Consider the following 12,655-nt stretch of genomic DNA (forward strand, 5'->3'; position numbering starts at 1 on the left):
ATTTAGGATCGTTGAACTTCATGATAATCACACGATAATTATATACAAGAAAAGTTTATATGGAATACCTGATAGCGTTAATCCATCGCATGTCGATCATTTGGTGCAGCGGTAACACCTTGTGGAGTTCTTGGTTTCTCCTTCTTGACCTCATACGTTATGAATAGTAAAATTCCAGAGCCCAATAGTGATGGATATTGTGTTCCTTTTATAGGTAGAATGAGGACCAAGTTCCTAGGGTTTAGTATTGGCATTAAATCTCGACCGTCCATCAAAGAAGAGATATTAGGAACAATAATCCCATAAAGAAAACCGGACATAAGTATAGCAATAATCTAGATTACCATAAGATTATTACATTGGCCCAAGGGAATATTTCTAGTCATACAAAAATATTCTTACAAGTTGAAGCCTCAAAGAACTTGTAAAGTAAGAGACCTAAAGTGGCAAATCTCCTTGCTTATGAGTGAGTACGCAAGTAGAAAGAATGGACTTATCACACATAAAACAAGCTTTTTAACCTACTGTCCGACACCACAATTTCTATTAAGCTATGGAACTACACGCCCATCAACACTGTCGAGAATTGTAACTTCTGCGATCAACAAAGCAACCAAACTAGCTGCTTTTACCAACTCACTTGAAGGACCATTCGCTCTTGAGAGGAAGGAAACTACAAAGCATTTTGGTGCATACTACTGTAAAAATGTACGTTTTACCAACTCACTTGAAGGACCATTTGGTCTTTGAGAGGAAGGAAATTACAAAGCATTTTTTTGGCGCATACTACTGTAAAAATGCACGTTTTTCCTACTTGGAAAATAGTAGATTCCTAGTGTAGTTTTTGGGATATGAGCATATGTTCAAGGCCAGAAATTTGCTCGGTACTTCTTTCGCATTGCAGACTCACAGTTTCCAATCTCCAATTTCCAATGATTATTGTTTTTGCTTGTTAAAACAAAGAAGTTCCTTTGTTGCTTATACTTCCTTTTTTCAAACAGCATTTTGGTCACTCAATCTTTTTTATCTCTCTTTTGTTGGTTCAGACAGCATTTTGGTTAGTCAATCTACTACTGGTACATTTTAATTCAAAACAAAATCCTCAATTTTTCACTGAAACTCCATTTGGTACAAGAACACAACAATTGGAAATTAAGGTTCAACAATTACAGAATTCTTAGTGTAACAAACAAACAGACAGATAATTCAGCTAAATCAATCACAAACACAAATACAAATACAGAATACACCTCAGAAGCTAAAAGCAACAAAACATAGAAAAACAACTCACCCTATCCTCAGATGCCTCCACCACCGCAGTTAACAACGGAACACGAACATCCTTATACATACATGCATACGGTGCATCATCTCCCTCATAAATCCCAGTCCATTCCCCTTCATTAATACCACTAGCATCCCAAACTGAAGCATACAAAAACATAGCTTTCTCAGGAAACTCAGCACCGTCTTCATTTTCATCTCTTCTAATAACCTTCCCATCGACTGACCATTCAATGTAATCTTTAGACCATTTAATCTCATAGTCATGAAAACCATCACTACAATCAAATCCTAACTCATGAATTTGCTCTTTACTACCACTACCACCAGTATAATGATTAGTCTGGACTACTCCTTTATTATTACCTAAGAATTCAAAATCAATCTCATCTTGAGATTTATCACCTTCTAATGACGAAAGATAGAGATTGAAGTTCAAACCTTTTGTATTGCCATCAGGACATTTCATCTTAGCTCCAAATGTACCGTACTGGTAACGGGTCTTTGTTCTCCATCTTGATCCACCTCTTTCGTCGTAAAGAACAGTGATTTCGTTTGTTTCTAATGTATGAGTACATACTTATGGAGTCTAATCAACAGTTATTTCTTTGAGGAGTATAGTTTGATGGATTTCTGGGTCCGACATTGAAGCTTTAGAAGAAGTGTTTGACTTTTGAGGAACTTTTTAGCAATAATGAACGGAGAAGATGGTGATGATGATGAAGAGAGAAAGGCGGTAAAGCAGCAGATTTATATTTTTTTGTTGCTGTGGGCACACGTTGTGAACACTTCTTCTGCATCTGAAATGTGGGAGAGACAACGAAGATATTTCCAGGAAGATCACTTCATTATTGGACATTTGGACTCTACTTCTGTCGACGCTTTTGTATTGGGTGGCAATGGATGGTGGAAAAGGCACAATTATAAAATTGTAAAATGTCGTGTAACACGCTATCCTTACAAAAATTTAGAATATATATATACTTGTTGTTTGGTTCACTAGGTATATATTTCAGCGGAGACATTAATAATCTTTGTGGCGTTATAGGGATATTTGAAAGGACACATTTGAAACAAGATCTCCCAATTTACCACCTTAGTTGGAGTATATGGAAAATATGTCACAAGCTTTTTAACCTCGTGATATTCATTGATTGGTAATTTATTGTGCAGAGAATACTGTCCGACACAAGGACCATTTGGTCTTGAGAAGAAGGCAATTGCAAAGCTTTTCAATTTTCTGCTTTGAATTCAATTGTTATCAGCTATGACGGGGCTTTCAGAGGTAATCATGGAATTGGAGACTTTGATTTTTGTGACAAGGGATCATAGAGGTACATTTGTGCGTGCCTCAGCTGGTGATTTAGGAAACACCTTCAAATTTTATAGCTGAAGTTATGGGCTTGATTGATGAGTGCGCTATTTCGAAGCAGTTTCAAAATATCTGTTTTGCTTAAACTCCATATAAATAAATCAAGAACCCTGATTTTGGGCACACCTAAATCTTTCTAGGAATACAAAACAGTAGTCCCATCTTGGGTGACCTTATAAGGGTTACCCTATGGGTAGTTTAATTACCTATACACCCTTAATACAAAAATCTAAAATCAGTTTTCTAAAAAATCAAAATCAGTTTCCCTTGACATCTCTTCTTCTTCCTCCTCCTCTCATCATCGTGATTAATTGTCGATTGGTAAAAATTTGATCGTCGATTAAACTCCACTACATAAAGACTCGTACAAAGAAAAGCAGGGGCTAGGCAAACCAAATCGTCTTCTAATCCATCAATTGAAGAAGAAATTGAACCAACTGCATCTACAAACCCAATCTCCTATTTGTTGTTTTTCATCGATTAAATGACGGTTACAGTGTTGGGTTCGGCTCAAAATTGAGTTGCGTTTTTAGCCGAACTGTTCTTCACAAAAGCTTCCTGTAAGTGTATATGAACAGTTCGTCATGAAATTTCAAGCCGAACCTAGTCACAAAGAGATGTGCATAGGGGTTCGGCGTATTCGATAATCATAATATGTGCCGAACCTAGCACATTTACGAGGTTCGGCTATTACAATATTCTCAATATGTGCCGAACCAATAACAATATTTAACCCAAAAAATAACAAATTGATGTTCGGCTCATACAATTTTCGAAATACAAGTCGAACCAGTAATTATTTTTTTTTCCGGGCTATTCAGGATGTTGTTCGGCTTACTATGAAATTTTCATATAAGACGAACTAGTGTCTAGCAAAAGGATTAAAATTGAAAATTATAGGTTCGGCGCATGCAGTAAACATATTCAGTGAGCCGAACCGTTCATCAGTTGGTAGATTCGGCTCATAGATGTGAGTCGAACCTCAACTTGTTTCGCCGAACCATGATCCAAAAAATCATCTAAACAACCTTTACAATTCTGAAAATTATCTTAATCACTAAACAAATATTTAATCACTAATCAATATTACTAACACTAATACGTAAAGGGCAGATTTGCCATTAAAAAAATGGAGTTAAGGGGTAATCTGATTTTGCTATTTCACAACCTTTTTTATCTTTATGCAGTATGCCTAGTATGATTTCAGTATGCCCAAAATCAGGGTTCTAAATCAATTTCTTAGCCCAAGAGAGGTGCAATCGTGCAAGGAAGAAGGGAGAAAATTGTATACATATGGTGAGCCAGGTTTCTTGTGGGCTTAGACTTTCCTTTTTCTACTTATTTAATATTTCAGATTTGTTCGTTCAGTCTAGACTCATAGATAGGTTGTTTGTTTTTTCCTCGACTCACACGACTCTTCTGGATCTGACTCATCTGGATATAACTAATCATATTAAAATCTGACTTGAAATTTATTATATAGTAGAGGTATAATTTACTTATTTTTATTGGAATTCAATCATATATGTGTTCAACGAGTGATATACAAAATGATACCTGACTCAAATAGCTCTGAACTAAATATATTATTCGAATCAGACATCTAATCAGACGTTAAAAAAATAAAATAAAAATAAATAAATAAAGGAACTGATATCTGACCCTAGGTGAGTTAGATAAAAAGTCAAATCCAGATCACGAGCCATAGCCACATAAACAAAGTGTCAGTCTGTTGGGCTTAGTGTGTGATTTTTTGTTTGTTAGAATCGTTTTTTGGGCACTACTCAAAAATGGAGGGGGACTACTCTTCATTTTTTGGGTGGACATTTGAAGTAATTTTGAGTCACCCCATATCTATCTTTTTAAATACCAAACTTTCCATTGCTAATTAAAATAGTTAGGTTAATTATTAGTTAGTGTTAGTGTGATGATTAATTACTGATTAGTTAGTGATTAGTGATTAGTGAGTTACTAATAGGATTGTTTTGTTAGAATCAAAATTATTGAGATAGAAGAAGAAGAAGAAGGAAAGATGAAGAAAAAGAGGGAAGAACCAAAAAAAATCTTATTTTGAGTTTTGTAAATATGATATAAGTGATTGTTGTGGTGATACCTCCTCCTCAGAATCAGAACCTCCTTCATCTCCTAGTGTATTTGTCAATATTTCTAACGATCTGAATATGAGTTATTTGCTAGATGATGAATGCTTTTTACCCCAAACTCAAGCTAACGACCCAAATGATGGATTTTATCAGCCACAACAGAAGATGAAGTTATGGGTACTCAGGTGTAGCTCAAATTTAGTTAATGTAGCTTGAATTATTCCAAAAATTGGGCAAATTGAATATTTCAGGAAAAAATTTCGGCAAGGTCATAGTAGTTTGGTTACCTATTCTGCAGAAAAAGTAACCCAACTTTTCTGTATGTGCAGTTCGGTTCTTATTTCAGCAGACGCGGGTAATCGAACTCTATTTTAATGGAGGTTTTTGAGAGTTCTGTTATCTGTTTCAAGAAAATGTAGCTGAACTATTTTTATAGAGTACACAGTTAATAGTTCGGTTTAGTCGAGTTTATTATTTTTGTTGTGGAACATTAAATTCGGCTGGATCGCAATTCAATTTAGTAGAATAGGTAACCGAACTTTGGAGTTCGGTTTAGTCGAGTGTACTAATTTTATTGTCGAACTTCTAAGGAGAAAATTGGTCATTCCAAGTTCGGAAAGATCACAAATTTTTTCTAGAGTCTAGATAACCGAACTGTCTAAGATCCATCGACTTGAGATGAAGAGAAAAGTCTATCTATTTTAGTTAGTTATTTAGTTAAACCAATGAAATGATTCATTATTGGAGCAGATAATATTTTCATATTGCCGAACATGTAAGTGTTTCTTGTTTGTGGTTAGCATCGACGTTGTGATATTTCTCGTAGGTTGCATGTATACCAATGTAAAATCAACCTTCCCCAGTTGATATTTTGTAGTAAGACACATCCCATCACTACATATGTGACTTGGTATTCAAAGATCCGCTAGAGGAAAAGAGTTGGGCTAGACAACATGCACAAAAATATATGTGCGTATTAGTTTTGAATGGGAGAGAAAGCAAAACTCGCTTTGAAATGGTTTGTGAGAGAAACGGTGATCCTAACAAAAGCCACAAGAGGAAGGGTTACGTTTATAATGGAAAGACAAATAGGAAGAACAAAACTTTCTCAAAGAATATTAATTTCCTATTCAATCTAGCATTCAATTACAACAAAGATTTGGATGGATGGGTTCTCTATAGAGTTGTGGAAGGTCAACATAACCACCCTCGTCTGGAGCATCTTGAAGGACACTTCATGGCGGAAAAACTTACTCCTCAAGAAATGGACAAGGTAGGGAAAATGAGGACAATGGGTATTTCACCGCTTCAAATTCTCCAAATACAAAAGGAAGATAACAAGGATAACCACTCATCTTTGTCCACTATTTACAATGCAATTGAGACACTTATAAAGAAGGAATGGAGAGATAGACAAGTAATGCAACAATTGTTTTTCTTGGCCAAAGAGAAAGACTATGGGGTTCAAAAGGATGTGGATTCATACGAAGAGATAATACAACTCTTCCGACGAGTGTTCAATTGGCTAAATGCTTTCATGAAGTTCTAATAATGGATTGCACTTATAAGACGAACAAGTACGAGATGTCATTGTTGAATATTGTTGGGTGTACTCCGACGAAGTCACCATTTACCGTGGCGTTTTGTTTCTTCAGGGATGAGCAAGAACCTAGTTACATTTGCGCTCTACAATAAGTTAAGGCAATCTTCTGAGGTGATGACATTCCCGGGGTTATAGTGACCGACAATGAAGTCGCATTGATGAATGCAATAGAGGAAGTGTTCCCATTAGCGCATAATATGCTTTGTAAGTTCCATATATGGTGTAATTTGATGAATAGGTGCAAGTCAATAATTTGTCTACCCATAAAGGATATGATGAGATTATGAAGCTATTGGAAGATAAACGAGCGGATGAAAAAGAGAAGGTTAAAAAACAATACGAACTACATTATGCTAAATGGGTTGCTTTCAACGGTGAGTAGGACTCATTGTGTTGGTCTCTTACCGAGGAAGAGTATCATCTAAATCTTTCGGAGTTTATCAACCATTGGGATACTCCCGATTACCCCGATGTTATATCGTATGTTCTTCGGCAATGGTTGGAATTACACAAATAGTGGTTTGTTTGTGCCTATACCAACCAATATAAACACTTGGGAAATCAAGCGACAAGTTTGGTAGATTCGGCTCACCACCGGATGAATAAGAATCTCTTTGGATATGTTGGTAATTTCGTAACCGTGTTGAATGCTATGGAAAATTACTTCAAGCGCGACTTTGATAGAATTAAAGAGAAGTTCCAAAAAAGTCGTATATTCAAAATAACTGGAGAATATGGTAATCACCAATTGTTCAAAGGAATCCATTACAACGTATATCAGCAATGTATGAAGTTGCTGATTATAGAAGTCGAGTTGATTCATAAGTGGGAAACCAAGCGGGATGAGGCGATGAGGTGTGTGTTTGTAACATGAAGAAGTCTATAGGACTCCCTTGTCGCCATATTATAGTCAACTACGAGCATGGCGTAATCCATTTAATCGACATTGATCCATTTTGGAAGCATCTAAGTTTCATCCCTCCTCCAAAGGGAGAAGAAGCCGGAGAAGAGTTTGGTGATAACGAAATGGGTAGAACCGTAGTAGAGATGTATTGAGGCATGAAAAAACTCCAAAAACAAATCCTTTGGGATGAAATGAGGACAGAAATATTTCCACAAACTTCAGAGAATGTTCATAAACCGGAAAAGGCAAACCCAAAGGCAGGCCAAGCAAAAAGGAAACTAAAAAACAACTATGAGAATATGCAAAGGTGTTAGGTAAGAAGAAACGTGATCAAACCGCAAACACTAGAGATCCTTCGGCCCATGAGTACACCGCGACAGAGTATTTTGAGCAATCCAAGAAACGGGGTAGGAGTATTGAGGAGAAAGGAGAAAAAAGTGAGCGAGATTTGAAGAGAAAAGGTCTGATGTGTCCATCACCACCAAGCCAACCATCTTCCCTAGACGTGAAGCTTAAGTCTCCAATGTGCCCCATCCAACCATCTTCCCTAGACGTGAATCTTAAGGATCCAAATAAACATTATTTGAACGAGCTACCTCTATACATTAGATAATTATCTATATCCATCGACGACGTTCCTTCGGAGGTAATTTTGGTTTTCATGTTGTTTTACAACAACTAGGGCCTTCCACCTAAAGTTCCAAGCGATATATTGGGTGTACAATCACTCAATTAAGAAAAGGTTGTTTTGGAAACTAAAGGAGAATCCGGTCTTTTACAAGACAATGTTGTGTGATGGGGAGGGTAGTCTCAACGAGCAATTTGTTAGGAATCAAAGTCGTCTTCGTGGGGGCCATCCTATCACAACGGATTATTGAATGAGCATATCGATATGTGGAAACTTAATCGCGTAGGCATTCAATTGTATAGTTCATTATTTCTCAAGATATGCTAGTTTCACATTCACCCCAAAAACAATCGTATGTGTCGAGCAACTAAAATGAAGGATATGTGTGATTGCGTTGATTGACACAACCACTTTATAGGCCTCCGCTTAGAACCCGATCGTCCATTGCATCCGATCTCTGAAACCTCTTATTGGCCTGCATTTAACCCCGATATAATGTCGAGTCGGTTTATTATCTATGAGCATGACATGGAGATGTGGAAAGCTTTGAAGAAGTCGAACTAAATTGTACATGAAGGTCAAATTGTTCTTGAGGATGATTAAATGACACATTTAATGGTACTAAGTATACTTCTGAATCAAATACTATGTTTTTTGAAGTGTGGTTTTAATTATTGGGTTCATTTTAGTATATTTTTGAGTTCGGAAGTATAAGTTCGGTTACGAAATTAGGTTTAGTCGGATTGCTGAACTCAGTTTTGAAAACCTGCAAAATCATAGAAGCAACCGAACTATGGGTTCGGCAACCTGCGAAATATTAAACATAACTGAACTCTAGGTTCGGCAACCTGGTCAAATTTCACAGGTTACCGAACTTTGTTTTTCTATGGTTAAGCAATGTTCTGGTAGTACAGTACAATCAGTTACGAACTTAAATTACAGGATGTTGCCGAATTATTTTTAAGCAAACGAAAACTTCTACATACGTCTTATAAAGTTACTATCTAGAACTCAATTAAAAGATTAAAAACATGGTTTACATAACATTTAATATCCTAAACGCGTTACCAAAAAGTCTTTAAGGATGCGGAAATGATCTTCATATTTGAAATTCTTTCTTTTCCATCTTCTCCATTCATTTCTTTATGTTGAAATGATGTCCTCGATGTTTCACCCCTAAGTCGATACCACTTACAATCCGAAATAGAGCCATAAATTCCACGACTCTCTCTAATCTTTCCAAATCGAATGAACAAAGCAACATGGTCGCGGTTATGCGGGTTTGTTGTGTCGGTGCAAAATTTCTCATGAATTTTTCCCCAATATCTTTGACTCATAATACCATTTATTCTTCGTTCTTCTCCCCTTTTTGGATATTACAGTATGTAGTTTCTACAAAGAGAAAGATCTTCCTCTAGATTAAATTTAGGACTAACAACTGCCATTTCTAGGAGATTTTGAAACAAAATGTTAACTATGAGATAGATATATATACCATGGAGGTGTATAATGGCTATATTTTCAAAATAAAATAGTCGTTACTCGATATTTGTGTCAGATAAAGAGCATTGTAATTTCAAATTTAATAGTTCGGTTACCAGAAAGTTTTTGCGACCGAACGTTTGAGTTCGGTTACCATTTGAAAATTTGAGGTAACTGAATTGTGCTTTGAAGCCTCAAACCCAAACTAAACATATAATTGATACACATATCACTCCAAAATAAACTTAAGAGTGTAGTTTTGTGATTATTCCATCAAGAGAATGAGTTTTTCAACTTGTGGACAAAGCAAAATTTGAGTCCACAGAGAGTAGTTCGGAAACCTCTTAAAATATACCATTTTAAGGTAGTAGCAACACGCTGTAGTTGTTGCTAAACGGGTCGCAACATACCATAGTCGTTGCTAAACACGGTGTCGCAATTTAGCAACGACAATAGCCCCTGTTACTGATCACGGTCAGCAACGGCAACTTGCAACGGATGGTGCTGTTGCTAAAGTTTATATTAGCAACTGAATTTTGTTGTTGCTAACCTGTTGCTAATTACAGGATTACCCCTACCGGAACTAGATACTGTTGGTTCTGGTTCTAATTTAGCTACAGAGCCACAACGTTGCTAATTTCTTGCAACCACAGAAAAAAGGTCAAGTCTAAGTTTATTGACCTAATCAAAATTCATTTTTCCCCACATTCCCCCCTGCAATTACCCTGATCATCCAATTCTTGTGATTCAATCTAATAATTCTCAAATTCTACATTTCTACAGATCTAATAATTTAACTACAATGTTGTGTACCTGACATAAAAAAAATCATTATTTACACATGTTCAGAAACTCTCAGGTTCCATGTTACAGGTTTAAATATCAAAGACATTCTACAAACTACAAAGAAAGAAAACGGAAAACAATAAATCAGGCATGCGTGTTGATTTTCAATACGAGACCAGGTGTAAACTAAAATGGTTAATTGTACTAAAACAGAGCAAAACTTAAACAATTAAGAGCTAGAATAGAGACATAATTTCAAAATTGTTTCTTACATTGTACTGGTGCAATTATGTTTGTATTAGCTTCTATGGGGTGCATATAGAAATGGAATGTTACAAGTTCTTACAGCGAGAAATCAGAATGCTGCAAATAATTGTCTTTGAGAGGATGATCACACGATGGTGCACAATTCTCGTTTCGTAAAGGCGACCAAGATGATGAAGAACCTGCCACGAAGGATTGTGAAGCTAAACTCAGCAGTGAGGAAACTGAAAAATGTCAAGTAAAGAACTTCCAGTATGATCTTATCGGAGTGCTTACCCATGTCGGAGTAATGAATACCAACTGGAAATATTTCTGCAAAAACCAACTGATATTTGTAAGGAAACTGATGATAATCCCTTAGAATAACCTAAGTGTTTGCATTTCAATCACTGAAGTTACAATCTTCATTACCTGGAATAGGATGAAATGTAGAAGATAAAGAAATGCAGGTTGAACCGAACCAACTTATCATGGGGATTCACCAGCAAAGTCCATTGAAAAAAAGCATATACATCGTTCCCTAGTTAAACCTCCTCATCAACTTGGTTTACTTGTACATCCATCTCTCCCTTCACGGATATTTATGGATTCAATCCATATAACCGGAGAATCAGAAAGAGAATTGACATTGCAGCAAACTTAAATATGATCAGGCATGCACTAATCATCTTTCAATGTAAAATGACATGATTAATTGCATTGCTTTATCAGTGAGAAGTAACTACCAAAAGAAGAATCTCCTAGAGTTACTAATTCTTAGTGTTAGTAATCAAAACCTTCTGTGCGAAAATATTTCAAAGCCTTAGGAGCTTGACGTTTAGGCTTCTGAAAACAGGTCCACTGACTTACAAACTTTGCAGCGCATATGTGTGGTCCCTATTTTACAGCACATAGTGAAACCCACGAATGAGAATCATATTTACAAACAGCATACATGTATAAGAGATTGGTTTATTTATTGAATAGACATATGGTAATAGTTTTACCTATATTTCTTCCCTAACTCCAAGTAAAGGTCACGCACATGCTGAAGTGCTCCATTGTAAACCCGAATAACCAAAACTGCAACAGAAATCAAAAATACAAGATCAACAGCTTCAACACCTGGTAGTAGGTTTACCAGTTCAGAAGTTCAGGGACCTAGTTGGTGATCATAGTTAATTTGTTCAATTCTGAGGACCTTATTCTGTGAAATTTGCTCCAACCTCATTTGTTATAGACTTGGAAATTATAGTTTTACCACAACCAGGAGGAATTTACTAATGTTGATAAGTTCAACGACATAAACATTAGTAACTCAATACCAATAACAATTCAAGCATTGGCGGACTTACCCATCTTCTGCCATGGTTATCCTCCTCTGTCCAGGTATCAAGTTATTCAGCCACTTCCAATGCAAACATGTAACCTCTGTAAGATCCTTCCGTACTGCGGCTATTCTGTGTGCTCTTACTTCTGAATTTCCACATTCCCAAGGGACTTTCCTGTACAGAAGAGTAAAACATCATAAAGAGTGAGAAGACGTAATCTATAAGAAATAATCTTTGACGCATTGTACACGAAAAATCGAGCTTTAAGTTGGTGATTGGCAAAATGAACATAAGTCACTTCTCATAATTGATTTATATCTTTATTATAGTAACTATGTGAGAGTCTGAACAAAAGAGCTCGTCCATCATCAAACCTGACAAAAGTAATGAATTTCCCCAAATCATTCCGAATTCTTTAGTCATAATTGAAATGAAATAACGTTTTGTCTTTCTTTACCCAATAGGCAGAGCGTAGAATTTCTACTAGTATCATGAGCAAGAAGATGAGCTTACATCTAGTATTCCTTTAACTCCAGCTTCCTCCAACGCTGCATGACATGCCACTTTGCCTATAGTCTCGTCATCCTTACCCTGATACCAAATTATGAAAGAATGTCAAATAACACTCCAGATACAGCAGTGCTGCTATCCTTAGCACGGTCTCAATAATAAAAAAAAATGAAGATAACATAGAGAAAACAGGCTAGTACATACCTTTGGGAAAACAAGGTCTTCTCGATCAGGAGATGACACCATAAGAAGTTCCAACCTACTCTGGCAATCAACCGTGTCACTCTCACCATCTTTCTTGATTCTGTATGAAATACGTCCGTGTTTTATGATAAGAGAGTCAGCAAAGATTCCCCATAATGCGGTCGAACATAGATGCAGTAATAACTAGAGACAGAGAAATAACTAAC

At 36.3% G+C, this 12,655-nt stretch overlaps 1 protein-coding gene across 1 annotated transcript; it reads right to left on the reverse strand.

Moving 5' to 3' along the window:
- Window positions 1-1,177: 1,177 nt before the first annotated feature.
- LOC113305138 (xyloglucan endotransglucosylase/hydrolase protein 4-like) lies at window positions 1,178-1,753 on the reverse strand. Its single transcript, XM_026554237.1, has 2 exons — window positions 1,292-1,753; window positions 1,178-1,210 (listed from the first exon to the last, which is right to left on the reverse strand). The coding sequence occupies exons 1-2, from the start codon at window positions 1,751-1,753 to the stop codon at window positions 1,178-1,180; spliced, it is 495 nt and encodes a 164-aa protein (XP_026410022.1).
- Window positions 1,754-12,655: the final 10,902 nt, after the last annotated feature.

The sequence above is a fragment of the Papaver somniferum genome, chromosome 8, assembly GCF_003573695.1.
Source record: "Papaver somniferum cultivar HN1 chromosome 8, ASM357369v1, whole genome shotgun sequence".
NCBI lineage: Eukaryota > Viridiplantae > Streptophyta > Magnoliopsida > Ranunculales > Papaveraceae > Papaver > Papaver somniferum.

Bases quoted from the DNA above. Each gene is read 5' to 3' on its own strand.
- LOC113305138 (XM_026554237.1), bottom strand. From the start codon at position 1,753: ATGAAATGTCCTGATGGCAATACAAAAGGTTTGAACTTCAATCTCTAT. The intron at 1,211-1,291 runs GTGAGTTGTTTT...TGATTGATTTAG, and splicing joins TGGAGGCATCTGAGGATAGG to CTGAATTATCTGTCTGTTTG.